This window comes from Acinonyx jubatus, chromosome C2 (genome assembly GCF_027475565.1).
Source record: "Acinonyx jubatus isolate Ajub_Pintada_27869175 chromosome C2, VMU_Ajub_asm_v1.0, whole genome shotgun sequence".
NCBI lineage: Eukaryota > Metazoa > Chordata > Mammalia > Carnivora > Felidae > Acinonyx > Acinonyx jubatus.
Genome location: NC_069384.1, coordinates 134,631,871 through 134,654,755, shown reverse-complemented (window position 1 = coordinate 134,654,755; position 22,885 = coordinate 134,631,871). Strand labels below are relative to the sequence as shown.

The following is a 22,885-nucleotide window of genomic DNA, read 5'->3' as shown; positions in this document are numbered from 1 at the left end:
TAAGACAAAAACTTACTTGACAGTTACTCCTCTTATTTTTTAATCCTCTTATGGAGGCACAAGACAGTATGTTTAATGAATGATTCTCCTTTTCAGAAACTTCAAAGACAAGTTTGTTAATACGGTTTGTGACCCTCCTGCTTCAAAGTCCTTCAGCATCATAAAGAGAGTTCTGACTGAGGTTCCAGGTGATGTAATAAACATTCTACACAGAGAGGTGTAGTATCACATCCGTGGAACCCCCACCACTGCCCCCACACCACCACCATTGCTCCCACCATCTCAACCACCTCCACTGCTGCTGTCAACATCATTATCCAATCTGGAGGAACAGAGGCTGGGGAAAGGCAGTAAAGAGAGAGCAAAGGGAGGCAACAATTCCAAATAAGTATGGAAATTAATAGTGCTTTCAGGTAAATCTTTTTCATTTCTAGTGGACAACAAATGTAGTCAACTAACATTTTTTTAAAAATTCCAGTGTAATTAACGTATAGTGTGATATTCGTTTTAGGTGTACAAGATAGTGATTCAATAATTCTACATATTACTCAGTGTTCATCATGATAAATGTACTCTTTGTTTTTAAATATGAAATTTATTGTCAAATTGGTTTCCATACAACACCCAGTGCTCATCCCAACAGGTGCCCTCCTCAATGCCCATCGCCCATTTTCCCCTCCCTCCCACCCCCCATCAGCCCTCAGTTTGTTCTCAGTTTTTAAGAGTCTCTTATGCTTTGGCTCTCTCCCTCTCTAACCTTTTTTTTTTCCTTCCCCCCGCCACCATGGTCTTCTGTTAAGTTTCTCAGGATCCACATAAGAGGGAAAACATATGGTATCTGTTTAAGCTTCTGCACTGCAAAGGAAACAATCAACAAAACTAAAAGGCAACCAACAGAATGTGAAAAGATATTTGCAAATGACCTATCAGACAAAGGGCTAGTATCCAAAATCTATAAAGAACTCACCAAACTCCACACCTGAAAAAACAAATAATCCAGTGAAGAAATGGGCAGAAAACATGAGTAGACACTTCTCTAAAGAAGACATGCAGATGGCCAACAGGCACATGAAAAGATGCCCCATGTTGCTCCTCACCAGGGAAATACAAATCAAAACCACACTCAGATAAATGTACTCTTACCTGTTTCACCCATCCCTCCACTCACCTCCCCTTTAGTAACCATCAGTTTGTTCTCTATAGTTAAGAGTCTGTTTTTTGGTTTGTCTTTTTTCTCCTTTGTTAGTTTTTTTTTTTTTTTTAAGTAGTCTTTACACCCAGTGCATAGCCCAACGTGGGGCTTGTACTCACGACCCTGCAATCAAGACCTAAGTTGAGATCAAGAGTCGGACGCTCAACTGACTGAAACATCCAGGTGCCTCTCATTTGTTTCATTTCTTAAATTCCATATGAGTGAAATCATATGGTATTTGTCTTTCTCTGACTGACTTGACTTAGCATAATACCCTTTAGATCCATCAATGTTGATGCAAATGGCAAGATTTCATTCTTTTTTTTTTTTATGGCTGAATAATATCATCTCTTTTTTATCCACTCATCTATTGGTGGGTATTGGGCTGCTTTCATAATTTGGCTATTGTAAATAATGCTGCAAAAACCTTAGGGGCGCATGTATCCCTTTGAATTAGTGTTTTTGTATTCTTTGGGTAAAATACCCAGTAGTATGATTACTGGACCATAGGGTAGTTCTAATTTTTTGAGGAAGCTCCACACTGTTTTCCACTGAGGCCGCACCAGTTTGCATTCCCACCAACAGTGCACAAGAGTTCCTATTTCTCCACATCCTCACCAACACTTGTTTCTTGTTCTGTTGATTTCAGCCATTCTGACAGGTGTGAGGTGGTATCTCACTGTGGTTTTGATTTGCATTTCCACGATGAGTGATGTTGAACATCTTTTCATGTGTCTGTTGGCCATCTGTAAGTCAATGAACAGTTTATCTGCAGTATTCTTTTTCCTCCACTCTCTTAGTTATCAAATGAAGTCTTGGCATCCTGTTAGACTATGTACAGGGGCAAATGATATATTATTCTGACTACCTTTTACAAAGGAGGGCTTCAATCCCTCTCTATGCTCTTATTCTGCTGTATTTTTCATGTTAGTATTTACCCCTATCTGGGAATATATGTTTACATGCTTCCTTTATTTATTGTCTGCCTTTGTGTCAGTATAAGCTTCATCACAGACCATGCCTGTTTTCTTCACTGCTGTATTCCAGCAAATAAAACAGTACTTAGCATATTTCAGACACTCAAGTATTTGTTGAAAACTGAATGACACATTACATTCTAAGAATGACTCCAAGTGAGAGGTGAGAGAGAACTGTATTACGGCTAGTGCCTATATACAGAAAAATAAACTTCTGGTGTAAAGGATTGACTCTATGTCAAATCACAGTCATAGGGTGCCTTATATATCGTCCCAACAGTTCACTAAGCCTCAGAAAAACTATACCCTTTACATGAACATTACCAAATAATAGCAATTAAAAATCTTGGCTCTACATTTTGGCCAGAAGAGCTTAATAGCTTTGCCAGTACAGTATAACCTTGGATTGTGAATGACTTGTTCTGCAAGTGTTCCACAAGCGGAGCAAACATTTCTACCCAGTTTTAACTTGATAAACGAACGATGTCTTGCAATATGAGTGGGACTTGATGCCGAATGTCACATGATCACAACTGAGCCAAAGGTTCTTGAAATTTGCTTTGATATACACGTGCTTTGGATTACCTGCATGTTTCTGGAATGAATTATGCTCTCAAACCAACGATTTCTTGTACTCATTTTCTCCACCTACTTCTTTGCTTTTGCATCCTGTTTCCTTTGGTGGGTCCTCTTCCTCCTTCCTGCTAACTGGTCATTCCCTTGGATTTGCCTTGGACCTTGGACCTTGGACCTTGCTGATATCTCTCACCTGTGAGTTTTTCTAGGTCAGTTCCTCAGATGTCATGATGCCATTCCTAGCCAGATGAGGGGTTAGGTCCCTGGTTGGGTACTGTCCTGGGCTTCATCTGACCTGTTTAATTCTTTGTATGAAGGTATGAGTGGCACTGTGAACTCCTCCCCTGGAAGCTTCAAGCCTTTTTTGTCTGTACATCTTCAGCACCATGCACACTAGTTGGCCTGTTGTAGGTATTGAAGAAGTGATTGGATGCTGACCAAATTTTTTGATGAGATTATTTACCAGTGAAATTTATATAATTTTGGGATTTGCTCTAAAATATTCTAATAGATGGGTGCCTGGGTGGCTCATTGTTTCAGCTTCCGACTTTGGCTCAGGTCAAGATGTCATGGTGCATGGGTTTGAGCCCTGCATTGGACTCGGTGCTGACAGCTCAGAGCCTGGAGCCTGCTTCAGATTCTGTGTCTCCCTCTCTCTCTGACCCTCCCCCCACTTGTGCTCTGTCTCTCTCTCTTAAAAATAAATAGACACTGGGGCACATGAGTGGCTCAGTCAGTTAAGCATCTGACCCTTGATTTCAGCTCAGGTCATGATCTCACAGTTCTTGAGTTCAAGCCCTGCATCTGGCTCTGTGCTGTCAGATTCTCTCTCTGTGCTTGGGATTCTCTCTCTGCCCCTCCCCCACTTGCTCTCTATCTTTCGGTCAAAATAAATAAAAATAAACTTAAAAATATATATATATAATAAACAAATAAACATTAAAAAGATAAAATATTCCAATAGAAATACATAAAATGAAACTAAAAAATAAAATGGTTGAAGACAAAAATGAAACAAGAATGAAAAAGTGTTGGTAATGGTTGAAGCTGGCGATGGTTATATGGGGGCTCATTATACTCTTCTATTTTTGTGTATTTTTAAATTTTTTTGTTAATAAAACAGAAAAATTTGTTGTTGAGGCAAAGCTAGGAAGGTCTACTAATAATGCTAAGAGTTCTAGAAACATTTATGAAGGGCAAATTTGTAAATAAAATTTTACTATACAGTTGTGCCCTTCAGGGAATTAAATACAAATAAGGAAAGCAGCAAAACATTTCAAACTTTTCAGAGCTCTGCTTGTTTCTTTAATTTTTCATATTACCATGTGCAAAGCATATATGAAAGTTACTAAAACCCCTTGCCTGTCACATAGTACACCATCTTATTTATCATAGAAAATTTTCCTTCCTAGAAATAAGATTTTTGCATAGCATATAGAATAAAAATTCTACTGGGAAGAATCTTAAAGATATTTGCCTATTTTCTAGAGCTATCGTATTATTTTATTTCTGCATTCATTTCTCATTTACATACATTTCTCAAAATTAGGCTCTATTTTTTTTTATGTTTTTATTTATTTAAGTAATCCCTACACCCAACATGGGGCTTGAACTCATGACCCCAAGATCAAGAGTCAAATACTGCCCCAATTTAGCCAGCCAGGTGCCCATAAATTGTGTTCTATCTTGTATGTGCAGTTTATTTTTATTATTATTTGTTAAACTAACATAACTGTAGCCAAGCAATGATATATACGACTTACCACAACATATTAATAAATACACATCAAGGAATTCTGAAACATTCAGATTCAGTTTCTGCTATTAACAACATCCTCTCCCTGGGTGCCTGTTTGGCTCAGTCAGTACAGCATGTGACTGTTCATCTCAAGGTTGTAAGTTCAAGTGTCATATTGGGTATAAAGATTACTTAAATAAAAATCCTCTCCCATTGAGTTAGTAATTTTTTCCCTTAAATTAGTTTTATATAGAATACATTTCCCCCTAAGCATTGCAATTTCACGTCTTTATGTCATATGTTTTCATTTGGTATGGTTCTCAGTGTCCTTTTTGCTTAGGGTAGAAGGAGCAGACACTTTCTGAGTGTCCCCTATTGCCAATTGCTTCTCCATTGATCTCATTTGATGCTAAAAATAATCCTGTTCATTTACAGAAAGAAAGCAGATGGTCAGAGAAGCTCAATAACTTGACTAAGGCCATATAGTTTGTAAGTGAAGACAGATTTTCTTTTTAAAATTTTTTTTTTAATGTTTATTTATTTTTGAGACAGAGAGAGACAGAGCATGAACGGGGGAGGGGCAGAGAGAGAGGGAGACACAGAACCTGAAGCAGGCTCCAGGCTCCGAGCTGTCAGCACAGAGCCCAACGCGGGGCTCGAACTCACGGACCGTGAGATCATGACCTGAGCCAAAGTCAGCCGCTTAACCGACTGAGCCACCCAGGCGCCCCAAGACAGATTTCCTTTTAATCCAGAGTCTACATTGTTTACAGTAGATTGTTTTGTCTCTCCATATTCAAACTTTCAATATGAGGCCATGACTTAGTATTGAGTGATAATGGCAGATTCTAGGACGGCATGCAAAATGTGACCCTACTTACATTTCAGAAAAGATGACATATTTATACTATATATGTAAATATATTTATGTAATTAATGTCAACATTAATATATCATATCATTATATATTTAATGATATACACACACACATACATACACACATATTTGGAAAGATAGATAACAGGCGGTTAACTGAGCCTGGGATTTGGGAGTTAGGGGTGGGGCTGGGGAGACAAGCAGAACACGCTTTCATTTCTAGTTTGTATCTTCCGTCATGAACTTAAAAATGATTATGCATTGTTTTTATGTAAAACATATTATTATTTTGTCATTAGTACTAAATGGGCTCATTTCTTATTTTGACAACTGTCAGCATTCTTGAATACCTGTTACTATGCATATTACTGTAGGTGCATCTACTATATTAAACGTACTCACATCACATACAATTATATGAGTTGAGTTGAAGTTAACGGGATGTCGCATGTCATAAACATTTAAAGCTACTAACTTTGATTTTTCAGGTTTTAAAATATTCTTTAACTAAAGCAGTTTTTTCAGATCTCCAACATTTCCCTGGGCCTCATGAATTGTGCTTATGTGGATAAAAATTGCCCTATGTGCTGAGTACTGTTCTAGATGCTTCTGGGAAGTAGTATAAGAAAGGATGCCTGCTGTCCAGATATTCATTGTTCAGCTCCACAGCTTTTCTTTCCTTTCCTCAGCCTACACCCCTTTCCCACGTAGTCCTAAAAAATTCTGTCCTATAGTTCTTTTTATTAGTCTGCTTGGTTTGGGCATGTCCTATGCATTTTGTTGCAAATTCTTTAAGTAGAACAAAACAAGATTTTCAGCAAGATAAAATGGAGTACAAAAATATTCATGTTCGTGGCACCTGGGTGGCTCAGCCAGTTAAGGTCTGACTCTTGATTTCAGCTCAGGTCATGATCTCACGGTTCGTGAGATGGAGACCCCAGTCGGGCTCTCTGCTGACAGCATGTAGCCTGCTTGGATTCTCTCTCTCTCCCTGTCTCTCTGCCCCTCCCCCATGCTCTCTCTCTCAAAGTAAATAAATCAACTTAAAAAAAAATAATCAAAAAAAAAATAATCATGCCCAATTTTAAATCAAATACCTAGGTCTCAGCATATACCTTCAAATGGCTGGGATACAATCTTGTGTTTATTTCTCAGAGTATTTGTTCTTAGATTCCTAGTTGACTTTGTAGAGACTTTGCCTAATTTATTCAGGCACACACAGTTCAGTCACCAATTTTTTGAGTCCCACTTTTGTGGTCTTTTGGGAATGACAGAAAGATGCATCAGAATATTCAGCGGTAGACCCACACAAAACTGTGAGGAACTAAAGCAAATCGCAAAGATAAAGGTCTCCCTGACAAGACTTTCTGTGTCATTCCTAGCGCGTAAATATCTTTTATCCTGTTTGCAGAGTGTTTTGGAAATCAAGGGAATGGAATGTGAGAAAGTCGACATTTAATTCAGACCAGGAAATACCACTTTCATTGAGAAGAAGGTATTTTAAGAGGAAGAAAAAGGGCAGACCATCCAGAGACTCTGAAGAGTATGATAAGCAACAGGTCGGTGATCACATGATAACATTTCCCTGTTCCATATGCAAGCACGAAATTGACGTACGTGAAATTTTCCTCCATAAAAAGCAACATGTGGCTTGGGCTACCCTGGGGTTTCAGTGGATGGGTGAAAAGAAACCAGGGCCCTCAGTGATTGCCATTCAGAGACAGCTCATAATCGCCAAACTATTGTCATCTTCTAGATTCACCGAAAAAATCCTACAGAGCATTAACAATGCTTTTGAGCTACTTTGGAAGAAACAAATACCAGCATACTATAAGATTGTTGACAGCATTCATAGGAGTTCCACACATCCTCAAACTATCTGTCATCTATTGATTAAAGGTGTCGCCATTTGTGAAGATAGAAATTCTACATGGAGAGCTGACATGAATGATAAATTCACTGTAGTGAACAATTTTGGCAATAAACACAATGTGTGTTTCTTTGGTTTGTTTGATGGACATCATGGTGTCTCAGCAGCAGAGCTGACATCAGTTGAACTCCCAGTTTTACTTCTCCATCAACTTTCCAGATTTGATCCTTCCTACCAAATGACCCCTGAAGAGCAAAACATAATCGAATCCTTTCACACAGTGTTTAGAGAAGAATACATAGCTATAGAAGAACTTTTCTCCTCCATAACGAAAAAGACAAAAACATTGAAATGTGAGTATGAGAACATACACAAAGCTTTTGCAAAAGCATTTTGGAGAATGGACAGGCTTTTACGTCTTGGAAGGAAAGAAGTATCCAGGGTTCGATGGAGTGGCTGTTCTGCAGTTACTTGTATACTGGAAGGCAACATTAAAAATCCCTATGCTGAGAAGAGAATCCATAAGCATGTTAGTGCGGCCGAGAGTTTCCCTTCCCAGATGATGCCACAGATAATTTCTGGAGTATTGCATATTGCAAACACTGGTATGTACATTCAGTTGTACACACTATACCTTACATTTATTTTTTATTCCTGGCAGCAAAACTTCTCTTGCTTCCAGAAATACTTAGTGACCTATAACGTAATGACTTATTAATGCCTAGAAATTCCATTGGCTAATTTAAGAAAAGATCAATAACCACAGATTAAATGCAGATTGCAGGCACAAAAACAGTTGTAATTCTGGAGGAACGTATACATAATGATGTGACCAAAATGTTAAATTTCCTAAATGGGGTAGCAATACAGCTGTTGATAAAGGAAAAGCACATTTGCTTAGATCTGAATGAAACAAAAAACATTTCCCATACTTCCCTTTTCCAGGAGAATGGAAAGTTCTTTGGGGATTGTTACAGTCTGAACTGGTTATTCTGATAACAAAATTGCAATAGGTCATGTGTGCTTATCGGTCAACTAGCATCAATTTGATTTTAGAGAAATAATACCTTATGCCTCAATTTTATAGGCATATATTCTCTTCTCCAAAAGAGAATTTTATTTCAAGAAACAATTCTTTTCACTTTAAGTGTTAAAGTTCTAGCTTAGGAGCTTGCCAAAATGGAAAGCACATAGGTTAAACAGTTTTAGAAAAGTTAAGCTGAGTTCCATGAGATGCTTAATTAGGTTTCCACTACCCCTTTCATGAACAGAGTTATTTGTTGTTGTTATTGTTTTTTTAAGTAAACCCTACCCTCAGTGCAGGGCTTGAACTCATGACTCCGAGATCAAGAATCGCATGGGCTACCAACTGAGCCAGTCAGGTGCCCCTGGATAGAGTTATTATTATTATTTTTAATATGAGATTTATTGTCAAATTGGTTTCCATACAACACCCAGTGCTCATCCCAACAGGTGCCCTCCTCAAGGCCCATCACCCACTTTCCCCTCCCTCCCACCCCCCATCAACCCTCAGTTTGTTCTCAGTTTTTAAGAGTTGGATAGAGTTATTATTGATAATTGCATTCACTTATTGAATATTGAAGATAGCCTAATTTCTCATTTAGTTTTACAAGAACCCTGATATCTAAAGATATATTCTAAGTATTATTTTTTTAAATGTATTTGACATATGACCTTGTGCAAGTTTAAAGTATGTTAATATGATACATTTATATATTATAATATGATTGCTGTTCAGGTGACAATTAGCACCTTTATCATGTTACATAATTACCATTTCTTTTTAGTGGTTGAAACAATTAAGTTCTAGTCTTAGCAACTGTGATGACTATCATACAGTATTGTTCTTGATATTCCCTATATTGTGCATTAGATCTCTGGGACTTATTACTTGCTGCAAGTTTGGACCCTTAAACTATCCATACCCCTGCCCTAGTATCTGTTGTTACCTCAATTTTCTATTTTTTTTTTAATGTTTATTTTATTTTTGAGAGAGAGAAAGAGCAAGAGTGGCAGAGGGGCAGAGAGAGAGGGAGATACAGAATCCGAAGCAGGCTCCAGGCTCTGAGCTGTCAGCACAGAGCCTGATGCAGGGCTCGAACTCATAAACCATGAAATCATGACCTGAGCTGAAGTTGGATGCTTAACCGACTGAGCCACCCAGTGCCCCTACCCCAGTTTTCTAGATGAGAAAACAGAAACTGGGAGAGGTGAGATAATTTGTTCAAGGTCTCAGAGGTAATAGGAATTGGAGCTGGAAATTAACCCCGCTATGTCATACTGCATCTGAAGGCGATTGCTTCCAAAGCTTGAGGAGACTGGCCCTCAGAGAGTGCGACATTGTGATCAAGATGGCTCTGAACAAAAACCAGACAATCACGAAGACCACTATAATGTCAAGGTCCCTGGAAGTCAGCCTGTTTCTGCTCTAGCTCTGGTTCTGAGCCCAAGATGGGTAACTCCCATTAAGCAATGCCAAGTGCAATGCCAGTTAGTTCCCTCAGAATTTTCATCATTTCTCAGGCTTTATGCTGAGGTTCCAGATGGCTTCAGAGCAGGGCTACTTCATACACAGACAGTTTTCAGATTTCAGATCAATCTGGGAACTGACCCATATTCTTGGACTTGGGACCTCCATTAGAAAATGTCATTACACATTAAGGTTCTTGTAAAATTAAAGGAAGAATTATGAGATAGTGAATAACTAGACACTATCATTAAATGTCTAATTTACTATGATTCACTACTTCCAGAATCACTGCCGTTTGGCTGGTTCTAATCTCCAGGTCAGACTTTTGTTGGATCTAATCTCCAGGCTACATAATTATGTTAAACTGTTTTCATTTAGGCATCCTTCATTTTAATAAAAACAAATAGGTAGGGGAAAAAATCCAGCTTGTGAAAAGGAGGTTGTGATTAATGACAAAAGAGTGCTCCTGGAAGAAAGCAATTTAAATGGGTTACAAAAAAATGTTCACAGAAATTCACCAAGAGCATGTTTTGTATTTTATGATACAAGACCTCTAATTATAGCAAGGGTATTTTTTTTTCTTATTTGAAGTTTGTAAAATACCAGTGCCATCACAACTCTGAAATTAAACAAAAGAAAACAAAAAACTCGCTTTATAATGAAACATGAGTGCAATAATGAAGCCACTGAATGTTGAATGTGTGCATGTGGAAACAGACACTTCCAAACCAACATTCTTGAGTTTTTATTCTTAGCACATCTCATTTAAAGTGCATTTTATAATTTCTCTTGGTGCTCTCGTATTTTACTTCAATTAGCCCTCACAGAATTAAAACTCTAACAAATGTATTTACACAGAATACATAATTACACATTTTCCCTAACATCAAATAAACCACAAGTTTTACATTTCTAATTAACCACACTAGTTCCTTACAAACAGAATGGATTCTTATTTGAGCCCTTAATTTTCCCCAGTGCTTTTATTTTTAATAGCTTTATTGAGATGTAATTCACAAAGCATACAATTCACCCGTGTACAGTTCTGTGGTTTTTAGTACATTCCATTTACAGATACGTGCAACCATCACCATATTCAATTTTTGAAAATTTTTGTCTTCTTACAAAGAAGCTCAGTACGCTTTAGCAATCAGCTCCCTAACCTGACATTTCTCCAGGTCCAAAAAGCCACTGATCTACATTCTGTCTCCATACAGTTCCCTCTCATGGGTACTTCATAGAAACGTAATCATATGACTTGTGTTCTTTTGTGACTACCTACTTTCACTTTGCATGTTTTGAAGGTTCACCCAAGGTTGTAACCTGCATCGGCACCTCTTTCCTTTTGGTTGCTGCATAATATTTCACCGTATAGTTGTGCCACATGTTGTTTATCCATTTATCAGTTGAAAAACATTTGCGTTGTTTCCAATTTTTGGCCGTTACAAATAATGTGGGCATGAACCTTGTGGATAAGTCTGTGTGTGGACATGTTTTCACTTGCTTGGGTACATACCCAGGAGTGGAATTGCTGGGTTGTAAGATAAGTCGACAGTTAACCATTAGAGGAACTGCCACACCATTTTCCAGAGTGGCCACACCATTTCACTATCCTGCCATGGATGTCTGAGGGCTCTAATATTTACACATTTTCCCAGTGCTGTCTTTCTGATTCTAGCCATCTTAGTGGGCATGAAGTGGTACTGATTTGCACTTTTCTTTGTTGACTATGTTGACTATTGACTACCTCTTTATGTGATTATTAATCATTTCACTATCTTCCTCTGAGAAATGTCTACTCAAATCTTTTGTCCATTTTTTTTTAATTGGGTTGTCTATTGAATTGCAAGGTTTTTTAGTATTCTGTACACAGAATCAGATATATGATTAGGAAATATTTTAATTACATGGGTTTCTTCTCTTTCTTGTGTTCTGAAGCAAAAACACCTGAATTTTGATAAAATCCAATTTATCAACTTTGTTGTTTTGATGCTTGTACTTTTGGTGTCAAATCTGAGACCATTTCCTAATTCAAGGCTGCAGGAACTTACACCAGTGTTTTGTTCTAAGAGATTTATAGTTTTATCTCTTACATTCACGTCTATGATCCATTTTGATCATGATGAGGGGTCCAACTTCCCTCCTTTCTGTGTGGATATACAGTTGTATATTGTTATCTCTTTTACTACTTTCCTTTGAATTGATTTCTTTATTCCTATCTATCTCCTTTGTTGGGTAGTTAGCTATAACTCTTTGTTATTTTAGAAGTTTACAGTATACATCTTTAGTTTCTCACAGTCTACCTTCAAATATTATATCATTTTACATATGGAATAAGATTCTTACAACAGCATACTTTTATTTCTTCCTTCCCAGACTATATATATATATATATATATATATATATCATATATAAGGTATAAGAATCTTATTCCCTATGTATATGATATATATATGTGATATGATATATATATGATATATATATGGTATATATGTGATATATATGTGATATATATGGTATATATATATGACATATATATGATATATATATATGACATATATATGAGTTTGTTTATATGTATAAAATATCTATTTTTTAAACTTGTCTATTTTTATACAAGCATATCTAGGAGGTATTTTGGGTTTGGTTCCAGACCACCACAATAAAGAAAATATTGTGACAAAGCGAGAGAAAAGAATTTTTGTTTGTTTCCCAGTGTCCATATGTGATGATCACACTATACTGCAGTCTACTAAGTGTACAATAGTGTTATGGCTAAAAAGCCACAGTGCATATCTTAATTAAAAATACTTCATTGCTAAAAAATAGTATCATCTGAGGTCTTAATAATGTAATCTTTTTGCTGGTGGTGGGTGTTGCCTCCTTGTTGAAGGCTGATCAGGGTGGTGGTTGCTAAAGGCTGGGGAGACTGTGACAATTTCTTAAAATAAGACAACAATAAAGTTTGCCACATCGATTGACTCTTCCTTTCATGAACTATTTCTCTGTAGTTTGTAATGCTGTTTGATAGTATTTTACTAACAGAAGAACTTCTTGCAAAATTGAAGTCAATCGTCTCAAACCCTTCTGCTGCTTTATCAACTTGAGTGCATGTGATATTCTAAATTCTTTGTTGTCATTTCAATGATCTGCACGGTATCTTCTTCACCAGGAGTAGATGCCATTTCAGGAAACCACTTTCTTTGCTCATCCCTAAGAAGCAAGTCCTCATCCGTTGGTTTTATCATGAGATTGCAGCCATTCAGTCACAGCTTCAGGCTCCACTTGTCATTCTAGTTCTCTTGAATTTCTGCCACATCTACACTGACTTCCTCCACTGGTCTTGAACTCCTCAAAGTCATCCATGAGTGCTGGAATCTGCTTCTAAACTCCTGTTGATGACAATATGTTGACCTCTTCCCATGAATCATGAATGTTCAGAAGATTTCAATTTTCTTTGCCCAGATCTGTCAGAGGAATAATTATCTATGCTGGGTATAACTTCATAAAACTCTTTCTGAAGTTACAACTTGAAAGTCAAAATGACTCCTTGATCCATGGGCTGCAGAATGGATGTTGTGTTAGCAGGCATGAAAACAACATTATTCTTTTTGCACATCACCAGAGCTCTTGGGTGACTTGATCAGCTGCATTGTCAATGAACAGTAATATTTGGATCTTTTTTTCCTGAGCAGTAGGTCTTAAGAGTAGGCTTAAAATACTCAGTAAATCGTATTATAAATAGTTGCACTGTCATCTAGGCTTTGTTGTTCCATTTATAGAGCACAGGCAGAGTATATTTCTCAAGACCATACTTAAGGGCCCTAGGATTTCTGGAATGGTAAATGGGCATTGGTAAAGTAGTGACTTAGTGTATCGATTCCAATATCTTTATGTCTAGATTATAAATATTTGTTCTTAAAATTCCTTTTAATGAGGCCCCAGAAACTACTTTTGTACTAGTGATGCAACCTTAATATAACTGGTGAGGTTCATTCTTCTTACGTATTAATATGTGATTACCCTTACCTCAAGAGGCTGTGAGGATTAAAGGAATCACTTGGTAACCTTGAGAAGGAAAGGACTGGGGCTTGAGGTGTCCAACAATTAAGGAATTGTGAATAATAGGAAAGTATTTGGTAAAGCTATGATTGGTCTCTGGATCTACAATGAACTCGTGGGACAGAAAACTGGGTCACTTAGGAAACAAAAGTAGTTTCTGGTAATTATTTCCAGCCCTATCCTTTTTCTGTAAAACCTAATTCAATTTCAGAATCACCTTATTTTACGCAGGGAAGAAACCATATTCTTAAATAACACTGACCTTTTACGTGCCTCTTCCTCCCTCTCCCTTTCTTGGGGTATGTTGGTGGTGATACAAACCTGATTCTGAAAATAGATTCAACAAATACTTGACAGATAGTTGAGGCTGATGTGTAAAGTGTTGTTAGGCTCCAGATGTACAACAGTGAATATGAGTTTCATGCTCATACATCCTACAAAACGAACAAAGGGATCTTTTGAATAACCAATGAAAACTAGCTCCACATCAGCAACACTCTCATGCTAATCGTCAGTTGGAAGATGTAAACCTAGTGTCCACGCATACAAACAAATTCAGCCTTTTCTGCAAAATGAAAGTCCTGTAGACAAACTGGATATAGATTGTTTCCCTGACCTCATTTACATGCATTTCTGTTATGATTCCATTTTAGGTATACCTCACTCATGTTTCAATTTCACATTTGTTCATGCTCCTTTTCAATTGCTTTCTCTTTCTCCACTTTCTCAAATAATTCATTTCCCAAGCTCCAAGTTACTGCTCCTTACTTCCTTAAGCCTATAAATCTACTTCATAAGAATTTTCTTAAAACTTTTTTTCCCCCCAGGGGCACCTGAGTGGCTCATTTGGTTAAGTGCCTGATTCTTGATTTTGGCTCAGGTCATGATCTCACCCTTCGTGGGTTTAAGCCCACGTTGGGCTCTGTGCTGGCAGTGCACAGCCTGCTTGGGATTCTTTCTTGCTCTGCCTCTCTGCCCCTCCTCCACCTGCTCTACCTCTCTCTCAAAATAAACTTGAGAGAGAGCAGGGAAGATCGTGTGAAATCATGACCCGAGCCTAAACCAAGAGTCGGACACTTAACCGATTGAGCCACCTAGGCGTCTCAAATTTTCTTGAAAGTTTTTTATAAATGGGTCTGAAATGAAACATTTATAGTTTTGTCTCTATCTTTTTTTTTTTAATTTTTTTTTTAACGTTTATTTATTTTTGAGACAGAGAGAGACAGAGCATGAACAGGGGAGGGGCAGAGAGAGAGGGAGACACAGAATCGGAAACAGGCTCCAGGCTCTGAGCTGTCAGCACAGAGCCCGATGCGGGGCTCGAACTCACGGACCGTGAGATCATGACCTGAGCCGAAGTCGGACGCTTAACCAACCAAGCCACCCAGGCGCCCCTGTCTCTATCTTTTGTGGATAGCCTCTCTTCTGGTTTCCCCTTCTTGGAACACAAAGGAAAACCACCTTTATCAAGTTTCTACTTATTGAATAACTTTCTTAATCTCCACAATAACCTTGACAAAAAATAACATTGCAGGTGGAAAACTGTAACTCAGGGAAATAAAGTGGCTAAATGAAGATCAAACACAAAGTTGGAATTTATTAAAGCCCAAGTGTGTCAGATTCCCAAGTGTTCTGTTTCTTCCAAACCAAGGCAACATTTTTTTTTTTTCCTGGGCACTCCTGCATCCTAAGTATGTTTCCTTTCCTTCCACCATATACAATTTCTCTTCCTTTTCCCTCCAGTTCTAAGACTTTCCTGTTATCTTCAATAGTAAGTGGCTTTATCTGAAAAAATATCTTGATCTTGCTCATTCACATCTAGAATTCCCTGTTTGGGATTCTAAGGTCACTCTGATGTTTACAGGGATACTCTTCATTTTCCTAAGTTGGAGATAACCCAGCAATTGCAGGAGGCAGCTACACCATTGCTCCCTGCATAAGGGAACACTTTGCCTGACTATATACATGCCATCTTGAAAAAGCTTGAGTATCATCTCAAAGCACTTTTTCCAATCCCCATATAATTAATGTCCTCTTCCAGTAACCCTGTTCCACTTTTTTTTTCTAAATCAGACTGCATTTTTTGTTGTTGTTGTTGTTCCACTTTTTTTCTGATAACATTTTCTGAACAGCACAATCTCTCCAAACTACTGAAGTAACTTTGTCTAGGAATTTGAATTATTTATGCCCAGATTCACAGAAACTTTTGTGGGTTTTCAAATCAGTCCACTGCCTAGTTATTCTCATCCCCTCTAAATAGATGTTCCAAGAACCTTTCTTTAAAGCCAATTTGTCCTCCCTTTTAAAGTGTCATAATCTGTTCCTCTTTCAGTTCTCCACACACTTGGACATACAGTATTATTAAAAAAAAATTTGTTTAACGTTTATTTACTATTGAGAGACAGAGCGTGAACAGGGAAGGGGCAGAGAGAGAGGGAGACACAGAATCGGAAGCAGGCTCCAGACTCTGAGCTGTCAGCACAGAGCCCGACGCGGGGCTCCAACTCATGGACCGGGAGATCATGACCTGAGCCGAAGTCGGACACTTAACCGACTGAGCCACCCAGGCGCCCCAATACAGTATTATTTAAATCTTCTAATTTCCCATCTTCCTGGGGCCTTTTTGTTCACTAGTCTATCCTAGCTTTCAGCTTAATGTCGCCAAACTGCTTATAACAACCTCATTTACAGCTGACAGCACATGCAACCTATGCAAAGGATATAAATGAACTCTGCACATATAATTTTTCTTATTTCCTCCAACGGTACTCTTCTAGGGCCTGAATCTTATGTATCCTCTACTTCCTGGGTAATGTATGAATAGCTGAGATACAGTGGGTACCCCCCCCTTCACTTTTTCAAAACTTCATGAACCATTCACATAGGTAAGGATACAAGTTATTCAGAAGGCACTATTTCCCTTTTTATCAGGGTGAGCAAACTATCAGCTAACTCAAAGTCAGACAGCAAGTAAATTGTAGAGCAAAAAGTGCAGACAGAACTTAATATCCCTTCTTCTAGAAAGTTCTATTATGTTGACCCAGAGGGATGTTCACAATAGTAAAATAAACACAGCTACTGGGGGTGGGGGTGGGAGAAGGCAAATAGTTTAAGGCTATGCTTAGCAACCTCTGCAAAGGCAACTTAAATAAAAATACCAGTTTACCACCTTTCCGTTGTAGCAACATAATTACTGTATTAAGTTCTTTTCAAATCGTGCAACAGAGAAAAGTATTTTTTCTTGTTGCTAAAAGGGCTTTGGCCTGCCACATGCAAATTATCATTTAGGAAGTCAGTGGATTTGACCATTCTGAGCCAAATGATGTCCCCTGTGTTTTCAGAGCGATTTACATGTATATGTACACACATAAAGAACTCTCCTAATTTAAAAGAGGTATTGAATCCTGTCTTCTGAATACAACAATTCAGTTTACCCAGGTGACATGTTCACTATTATTCCATGCTTTGCTGGTACAGAAATAATTTACAGTTTAGCAGAAGTCAAGGATTATTTTACTGATTCACCTTCTGTAGAGTGTTTAGAATGACTAGCAAAAAAGACAAGTCAATGCAAAGTATTAATAACCAAACCACAGAGATGTAAAAGAGGTAATGTAGTTTTTGTCACTTGCTATTCTCTGGTTTTAAAAACATTTTCCACATACATCATCTTTAGAATTCCCATTACACAAATGAGCCAATAGGGCTCAGCCTATCACTGACACTAATGCTTCATCACCAACTTAGGCCCTTTCTGTCCAACCATACTAGTTGTATAGACTTTAGTCTTCTGAAATCTCAATTTCTTTGCCTCAAAACCCGAGGTGGGGAGGTTAGAATTGAACCCCTGTAGCAGCAAAATTCAGATTTCAGGTATAGCATTATGCTTGAAACCAGAATATCCTAATGTAAATTCTGCATGATCTCAGGAATTTTAATTCTCAAAGGTACTATAATATTCAAAGATCATTGGGCCGCCTGGGTGGCTCAGTCGGTTGAGCGTCTGACTTCGGCTCAGGTCATGATCTCCCGGTTTGAGTTTAAGCCCCGCGTTGGGCTCGTTGCTGACAGCTCAGAGCCTGGAGCCCACTTCAGATTCTGTGTCTCCCTCTCTCTGCCCCTCCCCCACTCACACTGTCTTCAAAAATAAACATTAAAAAAAAAATCCAAACATTAACCCCATCTCAGATTAGTATAACCTTTTATAAATGATAAATGATTCCATATCAAGAAAAACTATTGCCTATGTTAGAATATATAACCCTATTCCTAAAAATTTGGGAAAATCATTTTTGTAAGAAATTAAAACAAATTTTGTATATCTTTTTAATAAACCAAAGAAAGTTTTGGTAATACAACCGTCCCTTAATCTGTTCAGAGCATTGTTTAGATTTTAAGATTTCAATGAAGCACACATCACAGGTTCATCTGAACCATGAACAAACTATGATCTACTTTTAAGATGTCAGTTTTCAATCGAAGAGTTTAATTTAATGTTGACTATTATCAATGTAATACATTAACAATACATATTTTTTTTGCTTTACTAGGGCTGACTTAAATTTCTTTTTAACTACACAACATGTAACTAGTAATATCAACATTAACAGTGGTATTCTGTTTACGTCACCCAAACCTACAATATGTTCAAGATCAAACTCCACTCTTAAAAAAAAAAAAAACCCAAAACAACAAAAAAATGCCTGTTTTTAATTAAGAAGGCATTTATCTGAACATGTAAAAAATGTCTGCTCTGTGGAATATATGTCGGTTATAAAAAATTTCAACTGTTGGCTCTTTAAAATAAATATTCAGAAGCTGGTTCATAAAAAACTTGATGGTTATTTTTATTGTCTGTAGCTTTAGTTATTTTAGTATTAAGTGCAGTATTTTAAACACTAGGTTGCTTAAAAATGAGGGATAAACTGGCCTTCCAGTTTCAGATCTTAATGGCCATAAATCGTTCAGTCATATCATTACTTCACACATGTAAAAAACATTTTTAAATTTCTTGCTTTCTGTTTATGCACTGAAACGCAGAATTAATAAAGTCAACAGCATACTTTGATACGATTAGTTTAGGATCAATTTTTCAAATAATCTTCTAGGTAATGTACAAGCAGTCTTATGCAGAAATGGAAAAGGCTTTTGCATAACCAAAGAACACACCACGCGAAACATAACTGAAAGAAGAAGGTTACTTCAGAATGGAGCGATGATTAGTTCAAATGAACCACATGGCCTCCTAGAAGGGCAAATAAAAACCACACGAGGACTTGGGTTTCATGGAAATCTCAAACTGAAAAAATCCATTATTCCAGCACCTCATACTATCTCTGTCCCTATAGATGACTTATGCCAATTCCTTATTTTAGCTACTCATGGACTCTGGGAAGTTCTGGATACAAAGGAAGTCACTGCACTGGCAATGACCATGTTTCAAGTGTATAAAGAAACCTACTGTTTTGTCAAGCAAAACAAATCTTTACCATCCAAAGAGCCTCTGCTTTTCCCAATCAACGAACCAAGTAATACTAAATCAGAAAGTAGTATCCATATACTATTTCAGTATAAACCTGAATCTACAAAATGTGTGTCAACTACAAATTCAGAAGAAAATGTATCTGATTCAAAATGTTCTAATTCTAAAAATGCACAAACATTTCCACCAGAAAAGACTAATCACGATCTTTGCAGTGAGAAAGAAACCAAAGGACCAACGAGTGTAAATGATGTGCCAAAAGATTCAAGTGAAAAAGAAAAAGAATCATGCACTAAAAATTTCTATGAAGGTGCAGCCAAGTATATTAGCCATGAACTTGTGAACGCTGCTTTAGTGGCTGGTTCCAGAGACAACATTACAGTCATGGTAATACTTCTCAATGGAAGTGAGTATCAGTTTTTGACATAACAGTTGAAGTTCCGGTCATCCAGAATATAAAAACGTAAAGACAATTCTTCAAGACCCAGATATTAGGATCATACATCAATACCATGCAAATCATTTTTACAAATGTATTAAAGAAACTATAAAAGCATATTTTAGGTTACATCACGCCATTTATATATGTTCACGGTTCCATGTCAAAAAAGGAGAAAAACCAGTACTTGCTTTTTATACCACTTTATTCCAACCTGAGCACCTCAATATAAAACTAAACACTGGTGAACTGTTTTCCTTACGAATTCTGAGTCACTGTAAATGTACAAGCTCTGCTAGCAGTTCAACACTTAAATAGATTAAATCATCTCTGACACATGGTAGATTTCATATAATGAAAATACCTAAAACAATTAGTGCAATATACTGAACTGATCAAAATAAAATGAACTTTGGAAAACAAGGCTGCAAGATTGTTACTAACATACGGCAATATTTATGTTACAAATTACTGGTACATTGTTTATTATGGTTCTAGCCATGTAGGAACAACTGGAGCCCCTTCCTTTCAAAGGGAGAGAAAAGGTAAAATTAGCTGTTTTAGTAACTGTACATTTTGTATACTTTTAAGCAACTCTTAAATATTACAGAAAAAGTAATAAACATATATGGAGACTACAGTGCAGTACCCTATTTACAGTACAGCTGAGGATCAAATTTAAAATAATCAAGTTTGAATGTACATAATTGTTAGTGCATTGACTATATTACGTCCAAAGGGAACGAAAGCCCCTCCCTGCCCCCAAACAACAAAACCTATGTAATGGCCAGCAGTGATTGAACAGAAATCACAGACACCTGGTTTGTTTCATTTCTGTTGAAGAGCTCACATGTTTGAAGGGAACACTATCCATTAAGATCAGTTTTCATATTCCTAAAACAAGAGATTATATTTGACTTTTTTTTACCCCACTAAAAATACCAGGACAGCTATAATTTAGATGCCACTAATGTTCATTTTTGTCACCCTTTCACTAAAGATGTGGCACTGTTTTCTTGTGGTTAATTTGTTAAAACGTGGAATGTACATTTTAAATATGCATACTAAGAGAAATTACCAGTTGCCTGAATACCATAGCTAAGCATAAATATCCTTAGAATCTCCTTCTAAAAAAAGAATGTTTTCTGAAAAGCCCAAATTAATAAGTTCCAAATCTTTTTCATAGAAGTGGCTGGTTAACTGTGGGTTTTCATCATCATTTGTCTCTATCCCTGGTGATGAGAAATGATTCCCCCTAACCGTCCAAGGAAACAAGCATACACACACAGCTCTCATTCCCCCTTTCTACTTCTGAAACATTAGTCAGAGGGTCACATGCATGTTATTAAAAATTAAGTTCAAAACACTTAAAATAATTCTGTATTAGAAACTTGACTCTATCATAAGTCTCTTCTTTTTGGAAGTCATACTGGGCTGGTTAAATGCTCCAATTCCACTGTCATTAACATCGAGGAAGCAGAAGAGTATTCCAGCAAGTTCAAACTGGAGGTTTAGTTACTACAACACTGACTCCTGGTTGGCTGCGTGGGTTCAGTAAGGTCTACTCCTCGTCCTCTGGCAGAATTTGCTCCTGGATTCTGTGGTTCATTCTTTGGCAACTTTTTAGCTGAGAGACAAATTGTCAAAATACACACAATTAGAATATTCATATTAGAATTACTTTCATCTACTTACTTAAAATCTTTTTTTTTTTTTTTTTTCCAGCTAGGTTAACCCAAAGAATCACACAGCAGTATGTTCATTCTTTTCAAATGTTTACTGAGTACCTACCAAATACTATGGACTGGTCAGTCCTTAGGTCAGTGGAGTTACACACATAAAATTAAAACTTAATTTACTAGAGCTATATTTAATCCTTTATATATTTTCAGTTAATAATACCAGAAAAGTTATACTTTATTTGATAATCATTAATACTTCTATTGTTTAAGAAAATCTAAGTTAATAATGATGGCCAGCCAGTAAGTTTATAAAGAATCTTAGCTTTTACCAATATTCTCTAGACTGCCATAAATACTTTTCTGGACCAATTTGGGATTATAAACAAGTACCATCACCTTCATCCCGTAAGAACCTGTCCTCTTACTGTGCTACCTAATTATCATCCCAAATTCTGGCAGGTCACATCTCCTACTTTCTTCCTGGTTACACAGACTTTACCCTTCAAACATCTACCGCTTTCCTCTTTTATGTCTGATCAAGAACCCTAATCCGATTCACCAGTAGCTCTGCCTAGTTATGAGTTGCCTTGATTCTGAAGGCTCTATCTCAAAAAGCTGTTTCCCAATTTTGAGTCAGGTAAGATCTTGGCTTGCCACATTTGGATGAAGCCCTCAACCAGCAATCAGGGTTTTAGTTCTGCTAAACTCCATACAGCTAATGGCTGTTCTCTGGAGCCTGGATCTCTCTGATTTAAAAATTCACCTGTTACATACACTCTGCTTAGATCCCAAAGATCCTTGATGTGGGTTCATTAAATATTAACTAACTCTAAGAGTATGGATTATAAAGGTGACTGGATACATTGGTCTCTATCAACCTTGGAGAGGGACGACTATGGCTGAGTTCTAGCTTTACCTTAGCCTTGGCTCAGGTTAAACAAAAGTTAAACATGTTCTACTTCAGTATCTGAATGCCATGAGCATTAATCATCTTTAGAATCCCCAACAATTTAGAATCCCATTCCACCTCAATGGAAGTGAGAACCAGGAACACTGAAGTTTGGGAAGAAAAGCCTTCACCTTGGGCCACTTCTCTAGAAATGGCTCTATGGATCGTAGGGTAAATGGTAATAAAATGGCAAATTTCCAGTCAAATGTATTTTCAAACAAAGCCTTGTAGGGACAAAGAGTAGGCTAGCATTTATAAACTTTATTATAATACTAAGTTAGGTTTTGGACTGAGTGATCATTTCTTCCCTTTAGTATACTCCATGGGCTTTCTGTAATTAGATCTGAATGAAATTAGGAGGTTGCAGGAAATAAATTGGAATGAGGAATTTTGGCTTCTATCGGTTTACTGTGCAAAGATTAAAAACACAACTCTGAGAAGCAGTCTCCTGTCTCCTATCGTATTAAGCATTACCAAAGTGAAGCTGATACTATTTGTTTGGTATATGGATAATTGGAGTTTACCAATTTGCCCCTGAATTAGGATTGTT

The 22,885-nt window shown here is 37.2% G+C and overlaps 2 protein-coding genes across 6 annotated transcripts in view; one reads left to right on the top strand and one right to left on the bottom strand.

Moving 5' to 3' along the window:
* Window positions 1–205: 205 nt before the first annotated feature.
* Window positions 206–20,110, top strand: PP2D1 (protein phosphatase 2C like domain containing 1). Of its 3 annotated transcripts, none has more exons than XM_015079376.3 (3): window positions 206–413; window positions 6,771–7,834; window positions 18,892–20,110. In XM_015079376.3, the coding sequence occupies exons 1-3, from the start codon at window positions 391–393 to the stop codon at window positions 19,692–19,694; spliced, it is 1,890 nt and encodes a 629-aa protein (XP_014934862.2). In that variant the 5' UTR covers window positions 206–390; the 3' UTR covers window positions 19,695–20,110. The 3 variants fall into 3 exon arrangements, with proteins under 3 accessions (XP_014934862.2, XP_053077476.1, XP_053077477.1); XM_053221501.1 differs by having other exon boundaries at window positions 207–413; window positions 19,159–20,110; XM_053221502.1 differs by lacking the exon at window positions 206–413 and having other exon boundaries at window positions 6,777–6,918; window positions 7,116–7,834.
* RAB5A (RAB5A, member RAS oncogene family) overlaps window positions 19,892–22,885 on the bottom strand; it is a 29,903-nt gene continuing 26,909 nt past the window's right edge. For all 3 annotated transcript variants that reach the window (XM_015079495.3, XM_027061940.2, XM_053221503.1), the window contains exon 6: window positions 19,892–21,331. In XM_015079495.3, the coding sequence (XP_014934981.1) occupies window positions 21,216–21,331 (116 nt within the window). In that variant the 3' untranslated portion in view covers window positions 19,892–21,215. The remainder of the gene's footprint in view (window positions 21,332–22,885) is intronic.